We start from the raw sequence: 24613 nt of genomic DNA on the forward strand, positions 1-24613 counted from the left end.
ATTGATTGAATACTTTATTTAGAAAGACATGGTAACAGTACATGGAAGTACAAATCACAATACAAGGTCCTCTAAACTGGATCGCTCATAAAAGCACTTGGCTTATTTAAAATGAGATCCCTGTGCGCTCAAATCATAATGACATTTAAGACATACAAATATACACTAGTACTACTATGCAGAACGTCATACAATCAGCTTACAGGTTACTGGTATGAAAAACAAGAAATATGTACAATAGACAGTTTTAGGAGGAGGGGAGGGGGGGGGGGGGGGTAGGTTAGGACTTTGACAGGGGCCAGTTTGGAATTGCAGCCTCCTGGAGGTGATTCTTTAGGGCAGTTTTGAAAGTGAGTATAGGGTTTTACACTCCTTTACTCCTTTGGGTAGGGCATTCCACATTTTTGTTGTATAGCATGAGAAAGAGTTCATTCCCTTGTTTGTGCCAAATCTGGGTTGAACATGATCAGTGGAGTTGTATGATTGAGGCCAAGAAGTAACCCGTTTGTTTTGGGATGTCTTAAGGCCTTAGTGGTGTTGTGATACCATGAGAAGCATGCATAAGCTTTAACTGCTGCTGATATTGGAAATGCATAACCATATATCCACAATATAATGCTCCCTCCTTAAAAATAAGTAAATAAATAAATGCTTTAGTTTTTTGGCCGTTCTACCTAAAGAGGACCCATCGAGACCTTTGAAATTAGGGGTTTAAATGTTTTTTCCCATTAGCTTTTATCAATGCTCACATTAAATTAACTTCTCAATACAATACAAACATATTATTTAACGTATTATGTATTGTATTCTGTAAAAATGATTAGAGTAGTAGAGGTTGTGACAACATGCTACATTCCCCTCCACAAGCCATTCTGTAAACCTAATTCGTCGTACAACAGTGTGGCGCGCCGAAACTAGCCGACCTACAAGCTCACAACGCGTCGCGATGCGACCCGTTGTGAGTTTGTAGATCGGTTACTTTTGGCGCGCCACACCGTCGTACGACCGAGTCTAACAAACGTAGTATCAATGTTGCCATGTCCGCTTATTATAAGCGACTTTGGGCTTCTTGTTCTGTAAAGTTGCTTGTAATATTTGGTAGTTGCGTTTTTTGGGGCTGGTTTCTAAGTTGCTTATTTGGGCTTTTTTTCTAAAGTGTAGTTGCTTATTTGGGCTTGTTTCCTGATGTTGTTTAAACCGGTGGTTCTCAAACATTTTCATGTCGAGGACCCCCAAATTAATATGTATTTGTCTGCGGACCCCCATCTGAAAACATGTTATGCCAGCCAGGGACCCCCATACAAGATTTGTGTTGAAATATTACACATTTTTCAAATTTTCCTCAAGATTTTTCTTTTGAAAATAGCATTTCTACAAGCTCACGACCCGTCTTGTAGATCGGCTATTTTCAAATAGCCGTAGCCGCTTCTTTTAGGCTTGTTTTCATAGACCTGGCCGCTTATTTCTGTCGCAAAAGATGGCAACACTGCATAGTATCCTGTGCAGCTTCCTGGGGCTGCCTGCCTGCCTGCCTAGTGAAAGCTTTTAGGAACCATGGCGTCCACAGAGATAGCCAGGACAGCGGTGAGTAACCTGGATTTATATTGAATAAAAGGACGCTTTTTAATCGCAACAAACGCACGGAGCCGTGCGTGAGCTGTGTCCGTCTAAATATGTTTTAAAGGATTATTATTGTTTACAATCGCGTTGCTTTTGAATCCACTCCACGGCAATTCTGATCATCGCTCCATTGAGTCAAACGTAAAATGGTTGAAGAAGCTGTGCAGAGAATGAGGCGACCGTTATTATACCGCTATATATGAGCCATTCACTTAATTTGTAAAGTGTCTGTTTCTTACTTAAATATGTGTAATGTTTTATTTTTTAGGCCACAAACTGAAACGGTATCACGTATCCTATGTATGGACCTGAATGATGGTCTAACGTTGCCGTGTGTCTCGACAAAATAATGCAATGTGTTAATACCATGATGCATTGAGCGTTTCAATGTCCCAACAGTTGAGTTCACTGTCGTGATCAATATATTGTTTCATGTCGGGCGTTGTCTGATGATGATGTGCATTAAACATCAGAGCTTTAATGCTTCTTCTGGGCTGGTTAACGGTATTATGTTGGCACTGGCACGTTATTAGGGATGGGCCTGCAATTTGCAATGCACGATTTGCCTCAATCTAACGTTAACTCTGGGAAAGACTAAAGACATGTACAATAGGAGAGGAGAGGAGTCCTCAGGATAGTGTGAGAGGCCATGTAGTTGCTGCCAGTTGATATAGTTCAGTGGTTCTCAACCTGTGGGTGGGGACCCACATGATTTTTGGCAGTGAAGTGACAATTTTTAAGACCTTCTACCTAAAAAGAAAGAATAAAGATAATTACTGCATCAAACGTAATCAACCATCTATACTGTACTTCTGTAACTATGTACTTATTTCCCCCCAAAAAAAAACATATTATAAAAACTGGTCACTCAATCGTCAAATAATAAAAGAAAGAGGCAATAATTGTAAAAATAGCCGATCGAGGCGTTGTGTAGATCGTCTATTTTTCACAACATTTATCTGTGGGACCAAGTCAAACTAAATGTAATGCCTAAACTCCTACAATTCCAAGTGCTTGTCAGGGTGGGGTGTTCCCAGTTCACTTCAAATATGATTATTTTTGGGGGTCGCGGCCTGAAAAGGTTGAGAACCACTGATATAGTTTGTGGCTCAGCTGAGTGAATGAAAGTCACTTGCCACTTGTCTGTATGTCTTTTTGGAATGCTCCATGCAGATATTTGTTAAGTCAAATTACCCTCTGTATTTGAAGGACTCCTTCAGCTGTTTTAAACCCAGGTTTAACCATCCAAATAATTCACAAGTGTTTACCACTATCAGCTATCTAAGTTATTTAATCTGTAAACTCAAAATCTTTCTCATGCTGCCTCGAAATCATGCCTGGAAAAAGCTGTGAGTTGTGTTATATTAAGCCACATAATGGTTGGGTTGGAGAGGTCCAGTCGGTTTGAGAACTATGGCTATGCTATGTAATCTAAATTCCATGCTTTCTTCACTGTGTGTATGTAGGAAGCAAGAGAATGGATATGGTCACCACACACACACACACACACACACACACACACACACACACACACACACACACACACACACACACACTTACTTTTTGGGGACATGATTTTCAATCTGCAATCTCAAACCTTATGAGATTGCAGTAAAATCTAATTGGGGACACCAGCTTTGTCCCCAATCAACTGATATACTGTTATGTCCAATTTCCCTAAATATATGGCCTATGCCAGGAACAGACACACACATACACTTACGTAGGGCTATATTAGACATTTAGCTAACAGTCTTATTCAGAGCTGCAAGCAAGCAACCAAAAGTAAGAGTCCAAGGGTAAAAAAAGCAGCACACACACACACACACACACACACACACACACACACACACACACACACACACACACACACACACACACACCTCTTGACAATCTGGGACAATCAAAATACTCTCACTCTTGCAGTTTTTTTTTTTAACGTCACTCCTTCAAGTGAGCAATGTTACCTTCCTGTACATTGTGGTTTCCAACTGTCTCGACTTTGAAAATAGTCAGCACAGGAAACAGGAAGTGAATCAACGAGCACCTGAGAATCTTTGAGAATCTTTGAGAATAATACAATCAAAATGCTTTTAACACTGTAATATGAAATTACTCCTTAGGTTCAATATTCACTAAGCCAAACATTTGCCATGTTCATGTATGTTGGACACAGGCCTTTACATGTTATCAGGTATGAAAGGCAGTACATAACATAACAAATTACAAGCCATTTACCAGACTTATTCAGAGATAGGAGTAAATGGCATCAACAAATTACATCACAGGGTAAATGGTCAGTCACTCTTTTTCGATAGTTGGTAGTTTACTATGTATGCAGGTATGTTGTTTTGTTGTTTAGATTTTATTTTCTCGACCACAAATGTTAAATAATGTTATTTAGAAGGCATGTTGTTTAGACAGATGCTAGTTTTGAATGATGTTTACCTGGTGTCCTAGTTTATTTGAGGCACTACAGTACATTGTTCTCTTTGCGCTCTACTTAATATGTGACTATTTACCCTGTCATTTGTTGACTAGGGTTAATGCTCTACTCTACTTAGTCTGATCTTGCGATTGTAAGTCGCACTGGATAAGAGCATCTGCTAAATGCCTAAATTCTAATTATACGTATTAAAGTAGAGTGCAAAGAAAACAATTTAGTGCTTCAAAGTAACTAGGATACCAGGTAATTATCTATTATCTGTCGAAACAACATACGATCAAACATGCTTAGAAAGAAACCCAAACTCTGAATAGCATAAATAATCGTTGATCACATTGCAATGTTTTGCTGATTATTTCATATTTGTCTGCAGGGAGAAGGGGCTCGCGCCGTCCCATTAGCCGGTCATGTTGGCTTTGACAGCATGCCTGACCAGCTGGTCAACAAGTCTGTCAACCATGGTTTCTGCTTCAATATCCTCTGCGTTGGTGAGTGTGTCGCACACAAAACCATTTCTCTTCTTTTCCTAAAGGCAAAACAGGACTCATTCACCACAGTGTATGTCAGGGTTGTCCATTAGCTGACAGCAATTCTATCTGTGTTTGACTTAACTAATTTCTGACTGGTGAACCATGTTTACCATGAATAAAGCATTTCCAGATATGCAGTGCTATGGTGTGGGCTGCTGTGTGAAATTATAGAGGTAGTTGTAGTGATATGCTTATAGACCTACGTACATATCATTGGTCCATTTTACACTGTCAGAGTTAAATGAACACTTGAGGATTGTACTGTGTGTTCAGCATTAAATTGTATTTTGTACGAGCAAAAAATGGCACATCCGCTGTTGTGAATGTGAGACTCCTTTCATTTATTCACAAATAAGTTAATGGTAAGATTAATATATTAGCGTTGGACAGTGACTGTATAATTTTGTAAACTGTGGTCATAAAGTAATCAAATATTATGAGGTTTTGTAATAAGTACCACTTAACTGACCACAATGAAACAATTGCCCTTTTTAGAGTAAGCCTAAATTGTTCCACTCAGTTTCCTCCCAATTCCATTGGAAACATCCCAAGAGCAATTACAATGCGTCACTGCAACCAAGCTGCACAAATGTTCTTCTACTCTACGGCTTGTCTGGGGGGGGCGTGGATATCTGTCATACATCATGGCTGCTTCAGTTGTCCTCCTTCACATTCTCAGCGGAAGACATGCAACAGATGCCTGCCTCATGCACATGCACTGCACACACCGTAGCATGAGCGTGTTGTGCTTACAGGCATATTTTGGCGCAAATTGTTTCTCATAAGTTCCTGAAACAAACGAGAAGAAATGTACAATTAGTGTGGTTGACATTGGCACACTGAATTTCTGTTAATATTTGTAATGCATTTCACAGCCAAATCTCCATTTATTAAGTCTTATCTCATTACCCACTGTATGATTCATTGTTTGTTCACCTTCCTTGATCGAAAGAAGCAGTTAAATAGTTATTATAGTATAATAATGTAGTTGTTGTTTCACGTTATTGTGGCGTATCACTGTGTTGTGCTTTATTCATAACTTTACCAAAGGACTGGGTATAGAAGTCTAAAGCACCCCTTCATAACTTTATCAAAGGAGTCGGTATAGGAGCCTAATCGCTTTTCTTTCTGAAGTTTGTGTACGTAGTTCAAAATGCAAGCAGTTGTACAGTAGTAAAAGCATCACTCGAATACCTGAAATGTGGTCTGTAGTGGAGGGATTTATTTTCACATTCATATTATAAAACAGAAACTGCAGGTCAGAAGGCAGCAAACAAAGATGAGTGATTCCTTTAGGCTGTATAATAGTTCCTATTTCTCCATCAGATTTTCACAGCTGGATTTGGATAGTTTAATTCAATTCTCTGTACAGCAGACTGTGCTACCACTCTGACCAAAACGTTACCCAGAGGCCTTACTCTTTTCAAGAAGACACTGTAGTACTGCCAAGTTGCTGTGATGGTGAAAAACGTCTCCACAGTGACCTGAGGTTTCCAAAAGGAAGTGGAAGGGAAAGATCTGGCCCTAGTTTCCTTGAATTGGAACACGGCAAGAAGGCCAGTATAGAATTAGCTCTGACCGAAAATAAGTTTTCCTACAGGGAAAGCAGGGGAGCTGAGTGCGTCAGCTGACAGCCTCCAGCTGTGAAACAATGTCAGAGTACATCAGTGCATCCATGAGTCAGTGGCCTGCTTCCATCTCTATGACTGGAGCTTAGCAGAATCAAACTGTAAACACAGAATGACCTATCTGTTGTCCTGGTGAGCAGCAGTATGTCTTTGTCAGTCTCTCTACGGGTCACAGAACAATTTGAATGTAGTATGATTGTAGAATTGTATATATGCTGATTTAAATATGTTAACAATTTCAATCGCTGATTCATTTTTTTTAAAGGCTGTGCAGGCCTGTGTGCAGTCCTACTTGCGCTTGGAGTCTTTTTAAAAATATTGTTCCAATTAGAAATTAAGACAACTGATTTAAATGAATTTTAGGCGTGGAGCAGTATGAACTAGTATAATATTTAGTACTTTAGATGTTATGTATTTGTCATATTCGACTACATACTTCTATTACTGTTGAATTGAGTGCCATTTTTGTTTTGTTTTGTTTTATTGTAATCTCGTTGTGCTTACATTTACACATTCTATTTTGACTATATCATGGTTGGGTATGTGATTTTAATAGCCATGCATGCTGGAAAAGTACTGCTTCTGTGTACGAAGCCATTCGGATGACACTGTAGGTGACTGTGTGTTGTTTGTCTTTCCCAGGGGAGACGGGTCTGGGGAAGTCCACTCTCATGGACACCTTGTTCAACACCAAGTTTGAGGGCGAGCCCACCCAACACAACCAACCTGGAGTTCAACTCAAGTCCAACACGTACGAGCTCCAGGAGAGCAATGTGCGCCTCAAGCTCACTGTCGTCAACACTGTGGGCTTTGGAGATCAAATCAACAAAGAGGACAGGTGAGAAAGCTCATAATGGTAGTAATTATGGAATAGTGAATATAAGTGCCTCAGGGGCGTATTATAGAGCAGCTTAATATCGAGCATCTGATCAGTATTATCTCTGCGCAATCTCTCAGTCATCATGTGCTATATATTCTGTCAGACAGAATGAATAGAGGACTATCAGATTTAACCCTGGAGACAGAGATTAGGAGCCAAGAGGGGCTTTCCAGTACCAGGGCCATCTCCACACAGTATAACATTTTCTATTAACACTCCAACCCAGGTCATGAATTATGATAGCTTCAAATTAATAACAGTTTTACTTCAGGGATGTAGTGAACTTAAGTTAGCCAGCCTTTGGCAGTAGTAGGATCTTGATTGTCTACTTAAAAGCGAACTTTGGTTGTACGGTTACCTGGGCATAGTCCAAATATTTTTGATCATCTGTTGCTTCTGTGCTCTTGTGAGCAAGGAACTAGAAGTTGATTCCATTCACTGTCATTGCATGATGAAATGGGTCTCAAAATCACACTTTTTGCATTTTAAAAGAATGCAAACAAAGCACATTTAGCAAATATATTCCTTGTAGTTGTCCTTGTTTTTTGTTGTTGTCTATTTCGCCTACTGGCATTGTCACGTTACACAGATATTGGTGATCTATATTAATTATTTCTGTGGTGCTAACAGCTGGGTCAGCCTGAAGAAAATATGTTATTTGCTAAATTTTATATTAAACATAGTTATGTACACCTTCCCAAAATGAATGCATTCTGGGACAGTTCCTAATTATGTGTAAAAAAGAGATTATGTACGGTATTTGTTGCAAAGCTAAGAAAACTCAGGACAGTTTGTTAAGGCGCAGTGGTGTTAAAAAGGTTTTGAAGATAAACCTGCAATTATGTTGCATTATACTTACACATGCACAGCAGGCCTTACCTTCTTAAATATTTTTAATAGTGACTCAAACGATGAGGAAGTCATCTGAATGAGTCATTACAGATCCTTGAGGTGACTTTGGTGAGTTGTTAAAAATCTAAAGAATTGGTAAATGTATTTGTATACATTTATATTTAATATGTATTTTTGATTTTACATGAAAATCGAATGCATCCTTTTGATTTAATACATTAGTGAATGTATTAAATGTCTGTTTTGCAGATATTGAGGTCTATTATTTTAAATGTAATCAGAGAATCTGCTTTGTTAATCTTTATTTTTGTAATAACATTTTATATTGACTTTTTCTTTTTCACAGAAAGTTGTGGCTTTGTTTCTTTTTGTTCATGTGGTATAAAGTGTGATTTTGAGACCAGTTTGCAACGAGTGAATAGAATCACTGCTTCTGGTTGCTCGATCACAGAGCACAGAAGCAGCAGATGAATATGATCAATAATATTTGGACTTATATCACGCCCAGGTAGTGATACAATCCAAGGTTCTCCACCTCTTTAATATTACATTATGAAAAAAAAAAAAAAAACATACCCGGCAGTCAATATTGGAAGATTCCTTATTTTATTGTATGTATTTGCAGTGTGATTGTGGTGTGGTCATGGCCAAGCAGTAATGTTGTATATATTATAATATATAAATAGTCTTATAAAATGTGTAAGACTCACTGTATATTATTTAATCAATATTTTATTAGTCACCCTCCATACAGCAGACTGAGAGGCAACTGCTTGGCTTAAGGACTTTGAATTCGCTAAATAAAATGTAATCAGTACAAAAGCTATTTCATAAATGTTTGGCATGTTAGTGGCTCAGATTTCCTTTCTAAAACCTTCACATTTTAACTGCAGTTCTCCTAGTGTAAAAGGAGGAATCTACTTAGCATATACCCATGTATTGGAAGGACCTCAGTGGACATCTTTATCACTAATATTGTCCTCTGAGCTTGATTATTAGCTCTTCTGGTCAGTGGAGATCAGAGCGAGGGGTGTTATCATGTGAGACCTGGCTGGCTCTCTCAAAACCCCAGTGGCAGGCTGCTCATAATGGCCCGAGGGAAAGGTTGTGCTAGTTACAGAAAGACTCTTGTAGGTCAGCACGCCCAAGAGCACACTTTATATTAGGATCAGATTGTTTGTGGCTCATAAAGGGGGATTGTGGACAAACAGTATTTTGCCTATGTCATGTGAACAGCGTGTGTGTGTGTGTGTCTGTGTGTGTACGAGCACACACGGGGTAGGTGGTGGTGGGGGGGTATGTCTTTGGCAACGGCAGTATTCCTTTGAAGCATCATCTGGTCTATGATGTGTGCGCTCACTGATCCTTCACTCATGTTCTGCCTGCAGAATCTCTTCAGTTTTTAGGGTTCAGTCGATTCCTTATATGGAACCTCACTTAATCTAGCTGGAATATGCCGTCCCCCACTCCAGTTCCATTTGGTTTAAAGAACATAGTAGCTTAGACCCTCACCAAGCAGATAATGTCAACTTTACAGAATAGTGTAATCTGTGAAAAGAATAAAACTGCTTAAGACAACAAAACGGATGAGTGAAATGATGAGTCACAAAAATATGTTGTGCATATGTAAATGTGTAAAACAGTTTTTAGAATTGCAACTCTGTCCTAATTATAACTTGTTTCAATCCTCCCTCCTTTACAGCTACAAATCCATTGTGGAGTTCATTGATGCCCAGTTTGAAGCCTATCTGCAGGAGGAGTTGAAAATCAAGCGCACGCTACACAGTTACCATGACACGCGCATCCACGCCTGCCTGTATTTCATTGCTCCCACCGGACACTCCCTCAAATCTCTGGACCTGGTTACCATGAAGAAACTGGATAGCAAGGTGAGCAAACGGTGGGGCTTCTTTTTGCAGCCGTAGGCTCGAAGATTAGTCATAAACTACTGCTGAACATGGATAGACGCACCCAGCGTCGATATAAATCCATTTAGTGATCGTGTGTCGCTGGAGTCAGACCACAACTGCTCCGGTCGTCATAAACTCCCCCACGTGCCGACCGCTAGCATACAAATTGGTTCCAGCCTCGTTAATGTGTCGGTGTAGGTCAGCTGTGAAATGCAGTCGTCTTGGTGACCGCGGCCTCGTTTCCCTGAGGTTCCGCCCCCCTAAAAGCCTCTGCAGACCTTACTGGCTTTGGAACAACGAACCCCCTCAATGTTTGCCAGAGCAGATGCACCCACCGTCGAGCTCTCGCCACACTGTGATCCGGAGTAGAATCTCCCCTGTGTACACAATCACACAACCCCTAGCATCTGTCTGTCCGGTACTAGCATCCCTCGCTAATAGCTAGGAGGAGCCTATGGGGAGAGCCAGAGAGGGCTGCAGGGCATGGAGTGGGATGGAGTGGGCGCTAAGGGTACACTCAAACCATCACTTATGTGTGGGAGGGAAAGTCTTTCTCTTTTGTTGAGCAAATGGTGGGTGGCTGTTAGAGTACACCGTCCTATACCTCCCACCCACACACATACTGTATTCACTCATCCATGCTTTAGTCTAGTAGTGGCTAGTCAAACAAAAAATGCTCTGAATCTGACTCGTTTTTGTTTCCTCTCACTTTCTCATTTACTTTGACTCGCGCAAAACACGGTTACCGTAAATGCTTTGAACAGTTATCGGACTGTTACAATTATCGCTATGTTTGGAGAGCTCTCAGGAGACACGAGAGCATGAGATGGAGGTTCACTGCCCTGTGTGTGCTATTCTTATCTTTGTGTTCAAGGCTGATGAGATGGCGTATGATGAAAGTGCACTTGAGTGTAAGTAAGTTAGAGTTGGAGGCATTGATTTCTAATATTTCCAGCTTTCAAATACTCCCCTCCTTTTAAAACCACATCTCGGCATACTGTGGAGCCCAGAAGACAAAAAAATATGGAAGTAGAAGTATGTATTTAGGGAGATGAGACTGCGACGTCCCAGAATCTATTAATATTCTCTCTAGAGAGGCTAAGGTCTGCTTAGGAATTTACACACTCTTAACTCAGATGTGATGTAATGACACAATAGCGGAGGAGAGGCTGACATATTACTGCCTCCTGGATGACTAAATGTGACAGATGAGATCTGAGCACTGCACAGTCTGCCAGACTTTACAACTTAGGGCCAACGCCAGTTTGAGATTGTTAAACACTGAGCAGATGTCATTTGTTTATGGTTTATGATTATTATTTGTATGCTTAGCATGGTTGGAAAGATTTGTTTTATACTTTTTTTTTTTTCTTCACAAAAACACCAGAGACATTTTTGTTTTGTAGTCTTCTGTTTTGTGCATAAAAATATATTTATAGACTTCACAGACATGGTGAATAGAAATAGCAGCAGACGGTTGCTGCACATCTGAAAGCATTATAATCATCAATACCTTTTTTTTTTTGTCTCCCGCCCCTGACAGGTCAACATTATTCCAATAATTGCGAAGTCAGATGCCATCTCTAAGAGCGAGTTGACCAAGTTCAAGATCAAGATTACAAGTGAGCTTGTTAGCAACGGGGTCCAGATCTACCAGTTTCCCATTGATGACGAGTCAGTGGCAGAGTTGAACTCCACTATGAACGTAAGGCTGGGAACTTCTTAACTGTTTTCATTGTTTGTTTGTTTTTTAGGGTTTAAGGCTTATAATAATAATAATACATCAGACTTATATAGCGCTTTTCTTAGTACCCAAAGTCGCTTTACAAAACAGATAAACAACTTTATTAGGAGAGAAAAAGTTAAAAGGCTAAAAACATTAAGCTAAGACAAAAAAGCAAAAAGACAAAAAAGCAAGTCTGAAAAGGTGGATTTTGAGGGAGGCTTTGAACAGGCTTTGTATTCATCCTTTGTAAGAACACGGGTACCATTTGTAGGGTCAGATAAAAAATTATGTTTAATATATGTATTATAATAATTATAATTGATAATAGTGCAATATAATATATAATAATATATACATGAAAACATTGCAATGCCGATTTGATTGAATCCCAACTTCTTAAGAGAATACAGCAGTGTCACTTGCCACAACCTTCATGTGCGTAAACCGAAAATGGAAATATAGTACATGTGATTTGGACACAGAACAAGCACCATCTGTGTCTGCTCCCACTGTCAGGAAGTCACGCTAAACACTCAAGTCGGCTCACGCTGCCGGAAGCCCAGAGTGTGGGAAATGGCCTTTGGTCACCGTGAGCTAGGGCTCAGCTAACCCTCCATGAGACATTGTAGCGAGGAAACTGCTGTTCCTTTGCTGACTCCTTTAGTCTGTTAGCTGTTGCCCTGCAGTCTTACCACGGCCACACAATTATGTGAGGTCAGGTCACAGACCCATCCTTGGGGTCATATCACTCACAACAACTTTCTCTGGTTTTTACAAATTGCTAGTCCGTCACTGTCAGAATTACTTATTGTTCAGTACCTCATGTCGCATAATCGCATTCGCTGTCACACTTTGCTGCCCTCCTAAGTGGTATGTAAGCATATCCACTTGAAACTAACGTCCCTATTATGGGCATGGCATAATAGACGAACAATCTGCAAAAATAGCGGAACAATTGGCTATTTTCTCTTTATGATGTAATCCAAAAATATATAGGGTTTAAGTGGTTAAAGGCTGCATAGATAGGCTAACAATTGGCTATTTTCACTATATGATGTACTACAAAAATATATAGGGTTTAAGTGGTTAAAGGAGCACTATAAGCTATCCCTGAAGGTTCTTCCTTGTTGAGAGTGAGACTAGTTCAACTTTTGCTGGATTGCATTGTAAGGTCCTCCAGTAATGAATTAAAATAGCCAATACATTTTTTTGTTCCATCAAAAAGCAACACGATGCAGTCTCGTACGTTATTTTGTCGCATTGCAAATCCCAGTGTGAACAGTTCCTAATCCTGTAAACGAACTTGAATCAATTACCCACCTATCAAATCAAACACCCATGTTCAGTACACTGACAACATGCATTGTCACAATTCAGGTGTTTATTTCGTGGAGGACTCAGGTGTGGCAGACAGGCAGCACACTGACAGCACTCGTCTTTCTCTGCTTCACAGGGCCATTTGCCTTTTGCCGTGGTGGGGAGCACGGAGGAGGTAAAGATTGGGAACAAGATGGTGAAGGCACGGCAGTACCCCTGGGGGACAGTGCAGGGTAAGCCTGGGTCACGTCGCACACAGGAAATGAGTGGGAGATCCCTCCCTGTATGGGACCTCCTGCATAGCTCCCTCCCAACAGCTGCAACAGGCTGCAGGGGATAACTGCTGTTTATGTGTTTATGAAATCAATGCATAGCAGGAATCAACCTTTTATTATGTAGAGAAATGTTATGTCTACATCAGTCATCACAATAATACGTTGATAGGTCATGGGAGTGTACTGGGAAAGGTCAAGGATCTAGAATTGGGCTATAAGATACCTCTCTCATGTCGGATGTTTCCTTGTTTATATTATATCTTCTGTGTGTTTGTGTATGCAGGGGCTGGTGTGCTGTGTAGAAGCACTAGGCCTTCCCAGCATGTAGAGCTTAAATACAATAATACTACCCTGAGGCTTTCTCTGACGTGTGTGTGTCTGTGGGGATTGTTGCATAGGCAGTGTGGTGCTCAGTTTGATCTAGAATGCAACTCGATAGGGCATGACAACATTTTATCTTGATTTGAACGTGTCCAGATCATTAACTTGAACACAATGTGTGTCGTAGCTCAGTTATGCCACCATTCTCTGTGCAGCCCTGGTCGCTACACTGCACTCATTAGGGCTGCAACTATTGATTATTTTCTTTGCGATCATTCTATCTATTTTTGTGTTTAAAATAATCACATTTGTAAGTGCTTTCTCGGAGCCTTTATTGATAATGAGCGCAACGGCATGCAGAAAATGGTCTGGCCGGCCCGGGAATCAGGCATTAGGTATGCGCCCTAAACACTCGGCTATCGGGTGCCCCGGTCTCTGAGAGTTTGACCACAAGAAATTATTATTACTATAATGATGATACGCTGCAATACTCTATAGAATGTATTAGAAATGTATGAATGGAGCCATCCCCAGAGCTATTCCTTTGGGGAAACATCCCTGTGGAGAATGTGAACAATAATGCGCGAGGGACAGACAATTAGCGAAAACTGTCCGTGGCATAGTGCCAGAGAACTTCAACCACATGAACCCTAGTGTCACAAGCGGCTATTTTCAGCTAAGAGATTTGGGGTAGCAGGAAAAAAAGGGAGCAGACCTAGTATTGAGCCCTGGGGGACCACGATCAACTTAAGTATAGGGTTTTTGTTAAGCCCTGGATACGCATCGATACGAGTGGCTGTATAATCCATACAGTATTATGAAAAATTATATCGGGATACTCAGTTGCTTTTATTTTCTTGTACAGCCATAGAAAAATGACGTGTGGATGGTCATGTTGTGTCCCCAACAGTGGAGAATGAGAGCCACTGTGACTTTGTCAAGCTTAGAGAGATGCTCATCAGGGTTAACATGGAAGACCTCCGGGAGCAGACACACACGCGTCACTACGAGCTGTACCGTCGCTGCAAACTGGAAGAGATGGGTTTCAAAGATACAGACCCGGACAGCAAGCCCTTCAGGTAGGATATATCGATAATGTGACGATATTTGGCGGATTTATGTATTTCTATTCTTTCAGAAGCTATTTACTAAAAAGAAATGTTTTAAAAACAACAATAATATGGATATGATGACCAAACACTCAAACAGGGGCATTAATTGTTAATTTCAGAAGATTTAATCCGGCCTTTTAGACCGACAGACAATATGGTCTCATATCACGATATTGATATTATATCCCAGCACCAAGCACGTCTGTGAATTGGCTCTGCAGTCTGCATCAGGGTTTTCAAACCTTGACAGTATTCTTTACACTCGCTCTTGGCCTGTGCACCGCCCAGTCTGCAGGAGACGTACGAGTCCAAGAGGAACGAGTTCATGGGTGAGCTACAGAAGAAGGAAGAGGAGATGAGGCAGATGTTCGTGCAGAGGGTCAAAGAGAAGGAGGCCGAGCTCAAGGAGGCAGAGAAAGAGGTATGTGCTTGACATTGATGTGAAGCTTGCCTTTGAATGTTTTTTTTGCGGCGTGGCTCTGCAGGAGTCTAGCCGTCTATTAACCCTCTGTCTGTGTGTCCAGAGCTAATCTCGTAAACCACTGGACTGATCAGCGCAGTATGTCTTGGCCACAGAAGCACCTTCATTCATTATATTTCAATATTGAACATTGTTTTAATGGAAGTCAATGGGGCTCTGATCGGGCTGAAACCTTGTCCAAATTTGCAGTCATACATCATAGATTATTGTCATAGACGACTGACAACACAGGCTGGCCACATCAAGTCCAATATCCACATTGGAGCCACACTGTTCCCATGTGGATCCCAAGATCCACTTGAATTGATTTGTTTTTCTTGCTCCAGCCTTTTCACTGCTCATGCGTTTCCCTGCTTTCCTCTACCGCCCCCACATGCAGCTGCACGAGAAGTTCGACCGCCTGAAAAAAATGCACTCGGACGAGAAGAAGAAGTTGGAGGACAAGAAGAAATCCCTGGACGATGAGCTCAACATGTTCAAACAGAAAAAGACTGCCGCAGAGCTTCTGCAGAACCAAGCCCAGCAGGCCGGCGGCTCCACCACGCTCAAGAGAGAGAAAGAGAGGAAAAAGTAAGTATGCTTGTTCCTCCCCTGCCACTACCTGAGATTTTGTCCTCACACCTCAGCAGGTGCAGGCACCCACCGTCAACTGTATGGAGAGATCTGTACAGTCTGGATACAATGAGCTTAAGTGGAACAGTAAAACACACTATGCCACTATTTAAGTTTGAGGAACAGTATTCTTTGTATTACTTGGCCATAGCAGGGTACATGCCAGTGTAATGAATATCATGGCCCCTATGTGTGAAGTTGTTTATGTGTTCGTTTACGTTTGGACCATATGGTAATCATCGAGTCTGTTTGGCACTTAGGATGTGTAGCCACTTGGCAGACGCACATATTCATTAAGCTTTCCATTTAACTTATGCATGTTGTGCTTTTGCCAGAGCGAGAACAATTTTTGTCTGTCCTGTTAATGTCATCGCGTACTTAGTGGTTTCTGTCTACCCACACCGAACTGACTACAATTTGTGTGGAAATAAGTCCTAGAAGAAGGCCTGGGCTGGACGAGTGATCTAACTAGACTCTTTCAGACTAATAGTCTAACAGTCTAACAGTTTTTTTACTTAATTGTGGAAGATTACAGTTCCCTGCTCATCTTATGGAAACGATTATAAAGTATATAATGCTGAAGTTGAAACCAGCAGTGTGTACTGGCTGAGTGGCTGTGTATCTGACTTGAAGAATTCTTTAGCTGTATATGAACAAAGGGGACAGAGAGTGGCAAGAGTGCTGAAAATTAATCTGATATCCACTTGAGAACTTTCAGAGTTGGAACTTGAACTTTTTGGTCATAAAAGGGGCTAATGTATTTTGCTCAGAGCGTGTGCTCTCACTGCTCTGTTATGGTTAACACATATATTTTTGTCATTGTTGGCCCCATCATGTTGTTAATCAGTCATGATTGTGTATTAAAGCTGAGGTGACCCCCTCCACTGCCTGTTAGAAAGGAAGAAGACATTTGCACTGAGAAGGTTCTTTGCATTATTTTTTCTTTTCATTTTCCCCCTTTAACTAATTTCCTTCACAGCCACTTGTCTTTGCCGTCTGCATATTCCACTTTTAACTGGGCAGTTGTCTTTCTCACCTCTCCCACTTGGTCTATTGGTCGCTGATCAAAACAGTGAATGGAGTGAACCCCTTGAAGCCGCAATCCATTTTAAATGAACAAAACATTATTTTGACCAATCTGTGGGTAGAGTAGGTTAATACAATCCTACTATAAATGCACAACATTTCTGTGCGTCTATATATACGTCGGTAGTTCACGTATCTCAAGATGTCAAACTCGGCATGTGCATCAAGGATTTGAGGGAGTGCGGTGCCCGGTGTCGGGTCGGGCGGATAGGTGGTTGGAGATCTGGTTGTCCAGAACTGCCCATCAGACCGATATGCCCATATATGGGCATGCCCATATTTTTTTAATTGTTATTTAATGATGCGCTTATTGTACTTATAAAAATAGAGTTTGGTGTGGGTGATGGTTGATTTAAGCTGTCATACCTTGCCTGAATCCAAACTAATTGGAGTCCATGCTGGGTGTGACTGTAAGTCAGTAAATCAGTCATCCCCAAAGAGTGTGTGGGGATGACAGACGGCTTATCAGCCACACCGAACGCACACTACTTTTACAAGTACAACAGTAGCATAATGAAATAACTAATCCAAAAATTAAGGTATTCCCATTAATTAGAAGGATTAGATCTCTCAAGAGATTAATGGAGTTTTTAAAATGAGTGGAGTTTGACGTTGAATGGGTGTGCACAAAAGCCACAGTAGATGTGAAAATTACCCCGGAAGTGTTTTAAAGTGACATTCCCCTTTTTAAGTGGATATGGCCTTCCATTTTCTTTCTTCCATTCTTGAAATTTTGAAATCCGTAAAAGACGAATGAAAAAAAGAACGAAAAATGCTCATTTAATCTCAAGGCCACATTTGACGTTTTCTTCAGCTCCCAAGAGCCTTTGCATTTTGTGTACATACTATGTGAAGTGCATGTGTCACCTATATTGCATCCATAATGTTTTCCAATTAACTCCTCCACCCACTTGCTGCATGCGTGCTGAGACATCTGTTAAGGCTAATGTTAAACCCAGCTATCCTCTGGTCGCCAGAAACTGTTGTTAACACTCAAAATATCAATTGGATATCACCAGAGAGACTAAGATGGCAAGAGGGCAGTTATTCTAAAATGCATTTAGAAATGGACACAGTTTGGTGCAATTGCAATAATTCAGGTATTTGAGTTGCATCCCTACACATATCACTCATTGGTGACATCTGTTGCAGCAGCTGAACAGATCATCATTGGGTTGGCACTGTTTTTTTACTGTCTCTGTGCCAGCCTCTAAATCAGACAGTTTATTAGCCCCCCCACCCTAACACGCCCTCATTTTGATTTACTGCCCCATCTGCCCTCTGAATACACAACAATCTGCTATTGTGATACCACCCAAGTCCTTCCCTTGGCCTTTACCCAACCCTGCTGTCACACAAAGAGCCAATTCAGGCCTCAACGGAAGGGACTACACTACAGGGTCATGCCAATGCAGCGAGTAGCCTCAGGGCCGAGCCTTGTTTATTGGGACGACGTGTTTTGTTGGTCTCGCAGACATACGACACCCCCCTCTTGTGCGGATAGAAAAGCCAAATCCACAGAGAGATATGTTATTTGTTGACACTCAACCGCTGGGGAGGGTATGGTAAGAGGAGGGGGGAGGGGAGGGACTAGACGGAAGACATCTGCCTTGCAGTCTGTAAACTCCTCAGCCAGCTCAGCATTGCTCACAGTGATGAAAGGTTGAACCGTCTGCAGTGTCACTGATGTTAATAGAGGCTCAGTCAGGATAATAAAGGGGAAAAAAACAGTGGTGGAAGAAGTATTTAAATATATATTTTAAAGTAAAAGGCATGTATTCAAAATTTTACTTAAGTATTGACATCAAAATATACTTACAGTAACAAAGTAAAAGTTTTTCTTATGAATGGCGATTTCATGTTTTTTTTTTTTTTTTAAATGTGTCACAAACTTTTTCAAAGGTATCAGAGGTTCAAGCTCACAACGAGTCACATTGCGATGGTTTGTGAGCTTATAGATCTGCTATATTCAAATAGCCGAAGTATGAAATAGGGCTTACCACGTGCTCAAGTTTTAATAATCTAAATCTGCAATGTAACTAGCATCAAAACATTTAAAATAATTGTTGTAAAGTAAAATATTTCCCTCTGGGATGTTGCGGAGTAGAAGTATAAAGTATTTAAAAAAATGCAAATACTCAAGTAAAAAGTATCTCACAATTGTACTTAAGTAAATATACTTAGTTATTTTCCACCACTTGTAAGAAATGATTATGACAGATTATATTGGAGTTGTGATTTAAGCTACCTTTTGTCAGTATAATGATGCTGAAAAGTACTTTATCACAATGCATCTATTTTAGTTCCAAATTATTACAGTAACCTCACCGCTGCACCCTCTTAACTGCTTTCAGGGGTAAAACCTTGAGTTGACCTCAACATGCCGTGTAGAGTTACTAGTTACTAGTCAAAATGTGATGTCACTGGTGTGAAACGGTATGTGTAGCAATGTTTTTTTACCTGCTAGAAAGCAATAACAGCCCTTCTCTCTCATTTCCAGTTGAGGATTCCTGTGTAGAAAAAGTGCTCCCTCAGCCTGCTGTGAATGAGTGTTCACCCCATCAACCTTGCAGTGCCCTCATCCCCTTACCCCATTCCAACCCCACACATGTACCTCTGCTCAGTGGAAGAACCCTGCTGCCATTTGAATGGAAGCCTTTTTTTTCAACCGCATTCCTTATTTTTTTTTTGCTGAATGATGCTTGTCTTTTATATCATTTTGTGCAAGCTATTATTCAGATGTTTATTTTTTTTATATGAAAAGTACCTTTCTGTTCTCGTGATTTATGTTGTCCTTTGCATGACTAAGTGTGCTTTAACATTAACCTACTACATGACTGAAGCCTGAAATATACCCCACGCATATACGCAACCGTGGACGCTTCAAGCTAATGCGAGATGGATTTCACGTGTCGTTGCATTCTGGTGTGTGTCACCTGAAAAATTCTGAATGTGACGCAAGCGTCACGTGTGTTGCAGCGAGGGTTTCTATAGCGGGCAAGAACAGAATCAGAGTCTGTCTTCATGGATTTGTGTTCTCTTCTGCTCTATCTTTTATCATATATAGCAGGCAATAGTTTCAAACGTAACTGTGTGGGTTAATTACCTCCACTGGTGCAAAAGAGCGCACGTTGAGTATGTTCACTGGGCCGCTGGGCCAGGCATTGTCATTTGCGTTTGCATACTTGCATGCATGGAGTATGTTTCAGGCTTTAATGTTGTAATGGACAGAAGCGTGTGGTGGCTAAGGTGAAACAATCATCAGCCGGTGGGCGTTTGCTGATTACAATACAAATAGTCAGACTTCAAGGACAATCCTGGATAACCACTGTGCACATTGAGTGAAAAATGTAATGACCTCTCACTGCAGGAAAAAAACCCGCTATGGATGCTCTGATCAACTTAATTAGCACAGATTAGCAGCGGCAGATAGTCCCTTTTCAGAATGAGTACTAGAATAGAATGTAAAGTTTATGAATATTTGTAAAGTGATGTGTGTGGTTGCTTCACCAGATTAATAAGCACGCAATCTGATGAGGTGTGACCAGCTCTGTTTGCGCTTAACAATTTTGTACCAACGAACCGACAGTGCCTTATACTAGCTGTGTGGTCACGGCTAAAAAGTGAAAGACCAAATTGTGATATAATATAGCTCAACTATTGATTTGTCTGACTCTGCACAGAAATGGCAAATCACTGAAAATAAAGCTGTGAATGGGCACCGCAGGGGCCCACAGTCATCTCCTGGTAACTGTGCCTTCATCTTGACTGGGTGCTCCAGCAAACACAATCCAATCCAGCTTTCTGGAGCAAAAATATTGTATTATTGTCACCATTCAGTATGATGTGTTGCATTAACCCAAAGAAAGGCAAAGAAAATACAGTTACTTCATGAAGTGTAGGACCTTTGTTCTCAGATCAATTATCTTTCTCAAAAATATCCTGTGATGTCTAAACGGAAATATAACTATATTTTTAAGAAATATAGAACATACTACTATTTTAGTTAACTCAATCTGCAACTCCAGTTGCTCCAAATACAAATGGTTCTATCCAAACATCCTTTGTTGTCTTGGTCTTAAATAATTCACAGTAGAATATTTAAAATAAATATTATAAATAGTTCAATTGTTAGTCATCACATTTTAACATTAACTAAATGTGAGTCTTTGCTTTATTGGGATTCGTCAGGAAAATGGGCCTTGGCAGATATTGTTTCATTTTAGCCTTATGCATGAGTAGATGTTAGCCTAATCTCTTTCCACCTCCTCCATACTTCATTCATTGTCATGTGCATATAGTACTTATATTACTCTTCACATTTGCACTGTTTACACAAATGTGAAGGAAAGAAATATATATATACTGTATATATACGTGTATATATATATACACGGTATATAAAGGTCAGTGCAATTGTAACTTTCTTTTTATATTATACGTATATGAAGGCACTGTTTTTCGCTAAACGGTTAATCAAAATCCTACAGGGATATACATACAGCGTTTGTATCAGTATTACAGAAGATATTTTATCAAAGAAAATAAAGGCCCATTTTTCACGAAATGTTGCAATTGTGGCCATTAATCATTGTGTATTATCATTATTTTGATATGAATGACCTACAACTTGTTTTGCTTGTGGTTGTGTTTTATGGTTGTGGTTGTGCATGCCAAAGTTGGGGCTGTTAAGTTATGTTTTAACAAGTATCTTTTCCCTCCTGTCCAGAGTTCTTGATGAAAAACATGGCTTCCAAGAAATGTCAATGTTCTATAAAACATCCCATCACCCCCACAGTATAACCAAACCATGCATGCTCATTCTATAGTATGTGGCAACAATGGCTATTAGGTGGATAGACAAGAGTGGCATTTGAGTCAGAGAGTCCTTCTGTTCATCTCACTTTTGTGAAGTTAGATATGATCTAGCCATGGGTCATCCTTGGGTTACATTTTGTCACACAGGCCACCATAAAAGAAATCCACCACAGGTTATTAATTGTGTTTCATTCTTCTAGGATCACGGAGTTGTAGGATGTGCCTGGGTGGATAATATGCACATCGATAGGACTGGCATTGCTTCCTCTTAATCTCCTTTGCTCACTGTGTGTATTATATTCACTTTTTTTTGCAGTAATCCCTGGCTCTGCACTGAGTAGGTCCTCAACCCTCAAGCTTTGCTAAGGGACCAGCCTTTGCGAGTATTAAGAATCCCAATTGTGACCTGAGGCTTTGTGGACCCCGTGCCTCTGGGTTTCTTAACCATTATCTTCTCTGCATAATATGTCCTATAAATTATTTTCCTTTTGTTTTATATTCTGCTTTTCACAGCTGTTCTAACTTCACGTGCTCCTTGTGCAACTTAATTCTTGCTTATTGCTTTTGCCTGTGCCTATTTGTATTACTGTAGTGTTTTTGATGTGGTTATCCAAATGACAAATAACACTTGGTTTTTGTAAGATAATATATAAATATACACACACACACACACACACACACACACAGGTCAGATGTTAAATAGTCATTTTCAATCTCTTCATAGTGTTTCGTTTGTATATTTTGCTCATTTAGCTTAGATAACACTTGAAAAGATTTAAGTGTTGACCACTAGTGTGAGATAATGGCAAAGTGCTCTCAACGTAAAGAATGTATTAAACTGCGTAGATCAAATTAAGCAGTGCCATCAGCAGAATCTATACGATCCTATCACCATAAGACTTACCTACTGTTTCAGATGTAAACCTTAAATGTATGTTTGCTTGCTGATATTCCTTGCATATCAAGATCTTCGCCTTCTGCATTCCGAAGTTCTTATAAGCCCCCCTGCTTGGATATCTCCTCTAACCTGCGTTTCTTTTTTTGTTTTTTCCTGTCTTTGTCTCTCTATAGCTTCTTTTAATCTGTTTTGGCCACCTGAAGAGGGGATTGCAGCTTCAGCCACAACTAAGCACCCAATTCCTCTTCCTGTCTTTCTCATTGCATCAACCTTTTTTTAAATAATCTTCCTTCCTTCTGCTTTGTTGTATATGGTCTTATGTGGGCTCACATGGTATTTTTGACCATAGAGGTTTTTGACCAACTTATTCAGGTGTATCAAGGCGAGGTTGAACCCATCACCAACTGAATTTGCTATTATGTCTTACTAAACATGAAGAGACTGCTCTTGTGTGATTGACAATTCATGACAATGAACAAGTCATCAATAATGCATAATTTATGCAATTCCATGTCTGACAGTTCAGCTAAAACATTTATTGGATTTTTTTCCCCACACACAGAACTGCAATGACCTGCGCTATGTTTGTTTTATTTTTTTGTTGTCGGTTCTGAGGTGGTAGCTTTTGCCACGCATATGTATGACACTTCTCAATCTATCAAGGCCTGCTAAGGAAAGTGATTGACTCACTCAATAATGTAGAATTGGATAGGGTTTATTTTTATGGGAAGCCATTTATTTTAGTTGGAAGTTATGTTAATTGGATAGCATTCTTGATCAATAGAAAACACCATATAACCAAAGCAGGTAAAAAAAGAAAATGTTTCGATCTCAGTCAAAAGCCAAAGCAATATTTATGTTGAGCACTATTTTGACTAATTACTTTGCCCCTGCTTGAATACCATGTAGGTCACATCCAGTGCCCTTTTACACATTGTGCTTTAACAATCACCAGCCTATTCTGTATTTTGCATGCATATTCTATTTACTTTATTACTTGATCTTGACCGCTCTCCTTGTTGTTTTTGCCCTTTGCTGTTTTATTTCATATTCATTGCTGTTTAGTTTGTCCAGTGGATTTCACAAATGTATATTTGCTCTGTGCTATATCAGTACCCTTTACTTTCCCAAATATTACTATAAGATGGAGTTGGTCTAAATCCCAGATAAATACTGAAGAATACTCCTGCATTTATATAATTTATAATGATATATTTTGTGTATTGAAGTGGAGATTTGTTGTTTATGAAATATGATCTTTGAACGTGAACTTCTTTCAGTGTAAAGTAACATTTTGATGTCAGAAATGGGCATACATTTTCTAGCATCTGCCATCACTTCTTGTAGTCATATACCCTTCCACGGCACAAATTACAGTATTACAGTATCTGACTGTAGTTGGATTCCGTTGATGTACATTTTCAATAAAATTGTGAACCAAATGCCTGTCTGTCTTTCATGCCCAGCATTTAAGCCCAAATATTTCCTCAAAGTGTATGTACTATGTGTATGTTCTGGTTTGATAGATAGGATAATAGTGTGCCTCTTAATTCAGACTTGAATCCAGAGAGTGAACCGACAAGAAATCACACAGCTTAACCATGTGTACTGTATGTCATGTAGGCCTAGTCATGACCTTTGTCCAGCTTTTTGTCATTTTGAAAGGTCCTGTGTATGAAAGGTGCAGCTATACAAATAATGTAATATCTGTAGGTGCATTATTATGCAACGAAAAACCATTTGACAGCATGTATTAAAGGAATAGATCACCCAAAGAATTACTTATTATTTTATCAATTACACACCCCATGAAGCCTTGAATTCATGGAGATGTTTTTGTTTTTGTCTCATTCCTGATCCAATAATTTCATGACCGGCGAAAAGATGCTGGTAATCAAATCATTGGCTTAGGAATGTGAGAAAAACCAAAAAATCTCCATGAATTCAAGGCTTCATGGGGTGTGTAATTGATAGAACATTAAAGTATTTTTTTGGGGGGTGAACTACTCCTTTTAAACAAGCCATTACATTTCACAGACTGTAGAGGGCGCAAGGGTGCAGAAAGAACCACAACTCGAGCAGCAGCAAAGCATCATGGGCC

At 40.0% G+C, this 24613-nt stretch overlaps 1 protein-coding gene across 4 annotated transcripts; it reads left to right on the forward strand.

The window, feature by feature from the left end:
• Positions 1-1490: 1490 nt before the first annotated feature.
• septin6 (septin 6) lies at positions 1491-23954 on the forward strand. 4 transcript variants are annotated; one of them, XR_013932261.1, is made up of 11 exons: positions 1491-1584; positions 4440-4554; positions 6867-7062; positions 9659-9845; positions 11410-11571; positions 13046-13142; positions 14416-14584; positions 14906-15038; positions 15478-15668; positions 16577-16633; positions 19297-21363. XR_013932261.1 is itself a non-coding variant. In XM_080416331.1 (10 exons), exons 1-10 carry the CDS (start codon positions 1555-1557, stop codon positions 21953-21955), a joined length of 1305 nt encoding a protein of 434 aa, XP_080272457.1. In that variant the 5' UTR covers positions 1491-1554; the 3' UTR covers positions 21956-23954. The 4 variants fall into 4 exon arrangements, 3 of the variants coding, with proteins under 3 accessions (XP_080272457.1, XP_080272458.1, XP_080272459.1); XM_080416331.1 differs by lacking the exons at positions 16577-16633; positions 19297-21363 and adding an exon at positions 21931-23954; XM_080416332.1 differs by lacking the exons at positions 16577-16633; positions 19297-21363 and adding an exon at positions 22686-23954.
• Positions 23955-24613: the final 659 nt, after the last annotated feature.

Source organism: Gymnoscopelus braueri (assembly GCF_963280865.1).
Source record: "Gymnoscopelus braueri genome assembly, chromosome: 20".
NCBI lineage: Eukaryota > Metazoa > Chordata > Actinopteri > Myctophiformes > Myctophidae > Gymnoscopelus > Gymnoscopelus braueri.

Excerpts from the sequence above, each read along its gene's own strand:
- septin6 (XM_080416331.1), top strand. The coding sequence starts at position 1,555 with ATGGCGTCCACAGAGATAGCCAGGACAGCG. Across the intron at positions 7,063-9,658 it reads CAAATCAACAAAGAGGACAG|CTACAAATCCATTGTGGAGT; the intron begins GTGAGAAAGCTC and ends CCTCCTTTACAG. Across the intron at positions 15,669-21,930 it reads AGAGAGAAAGAGAGGAAAAA|TAATCCCTGGCTCTGCACTG; the intron begins GTAAGTATGCTT and ends TTTTTTTTGCAG.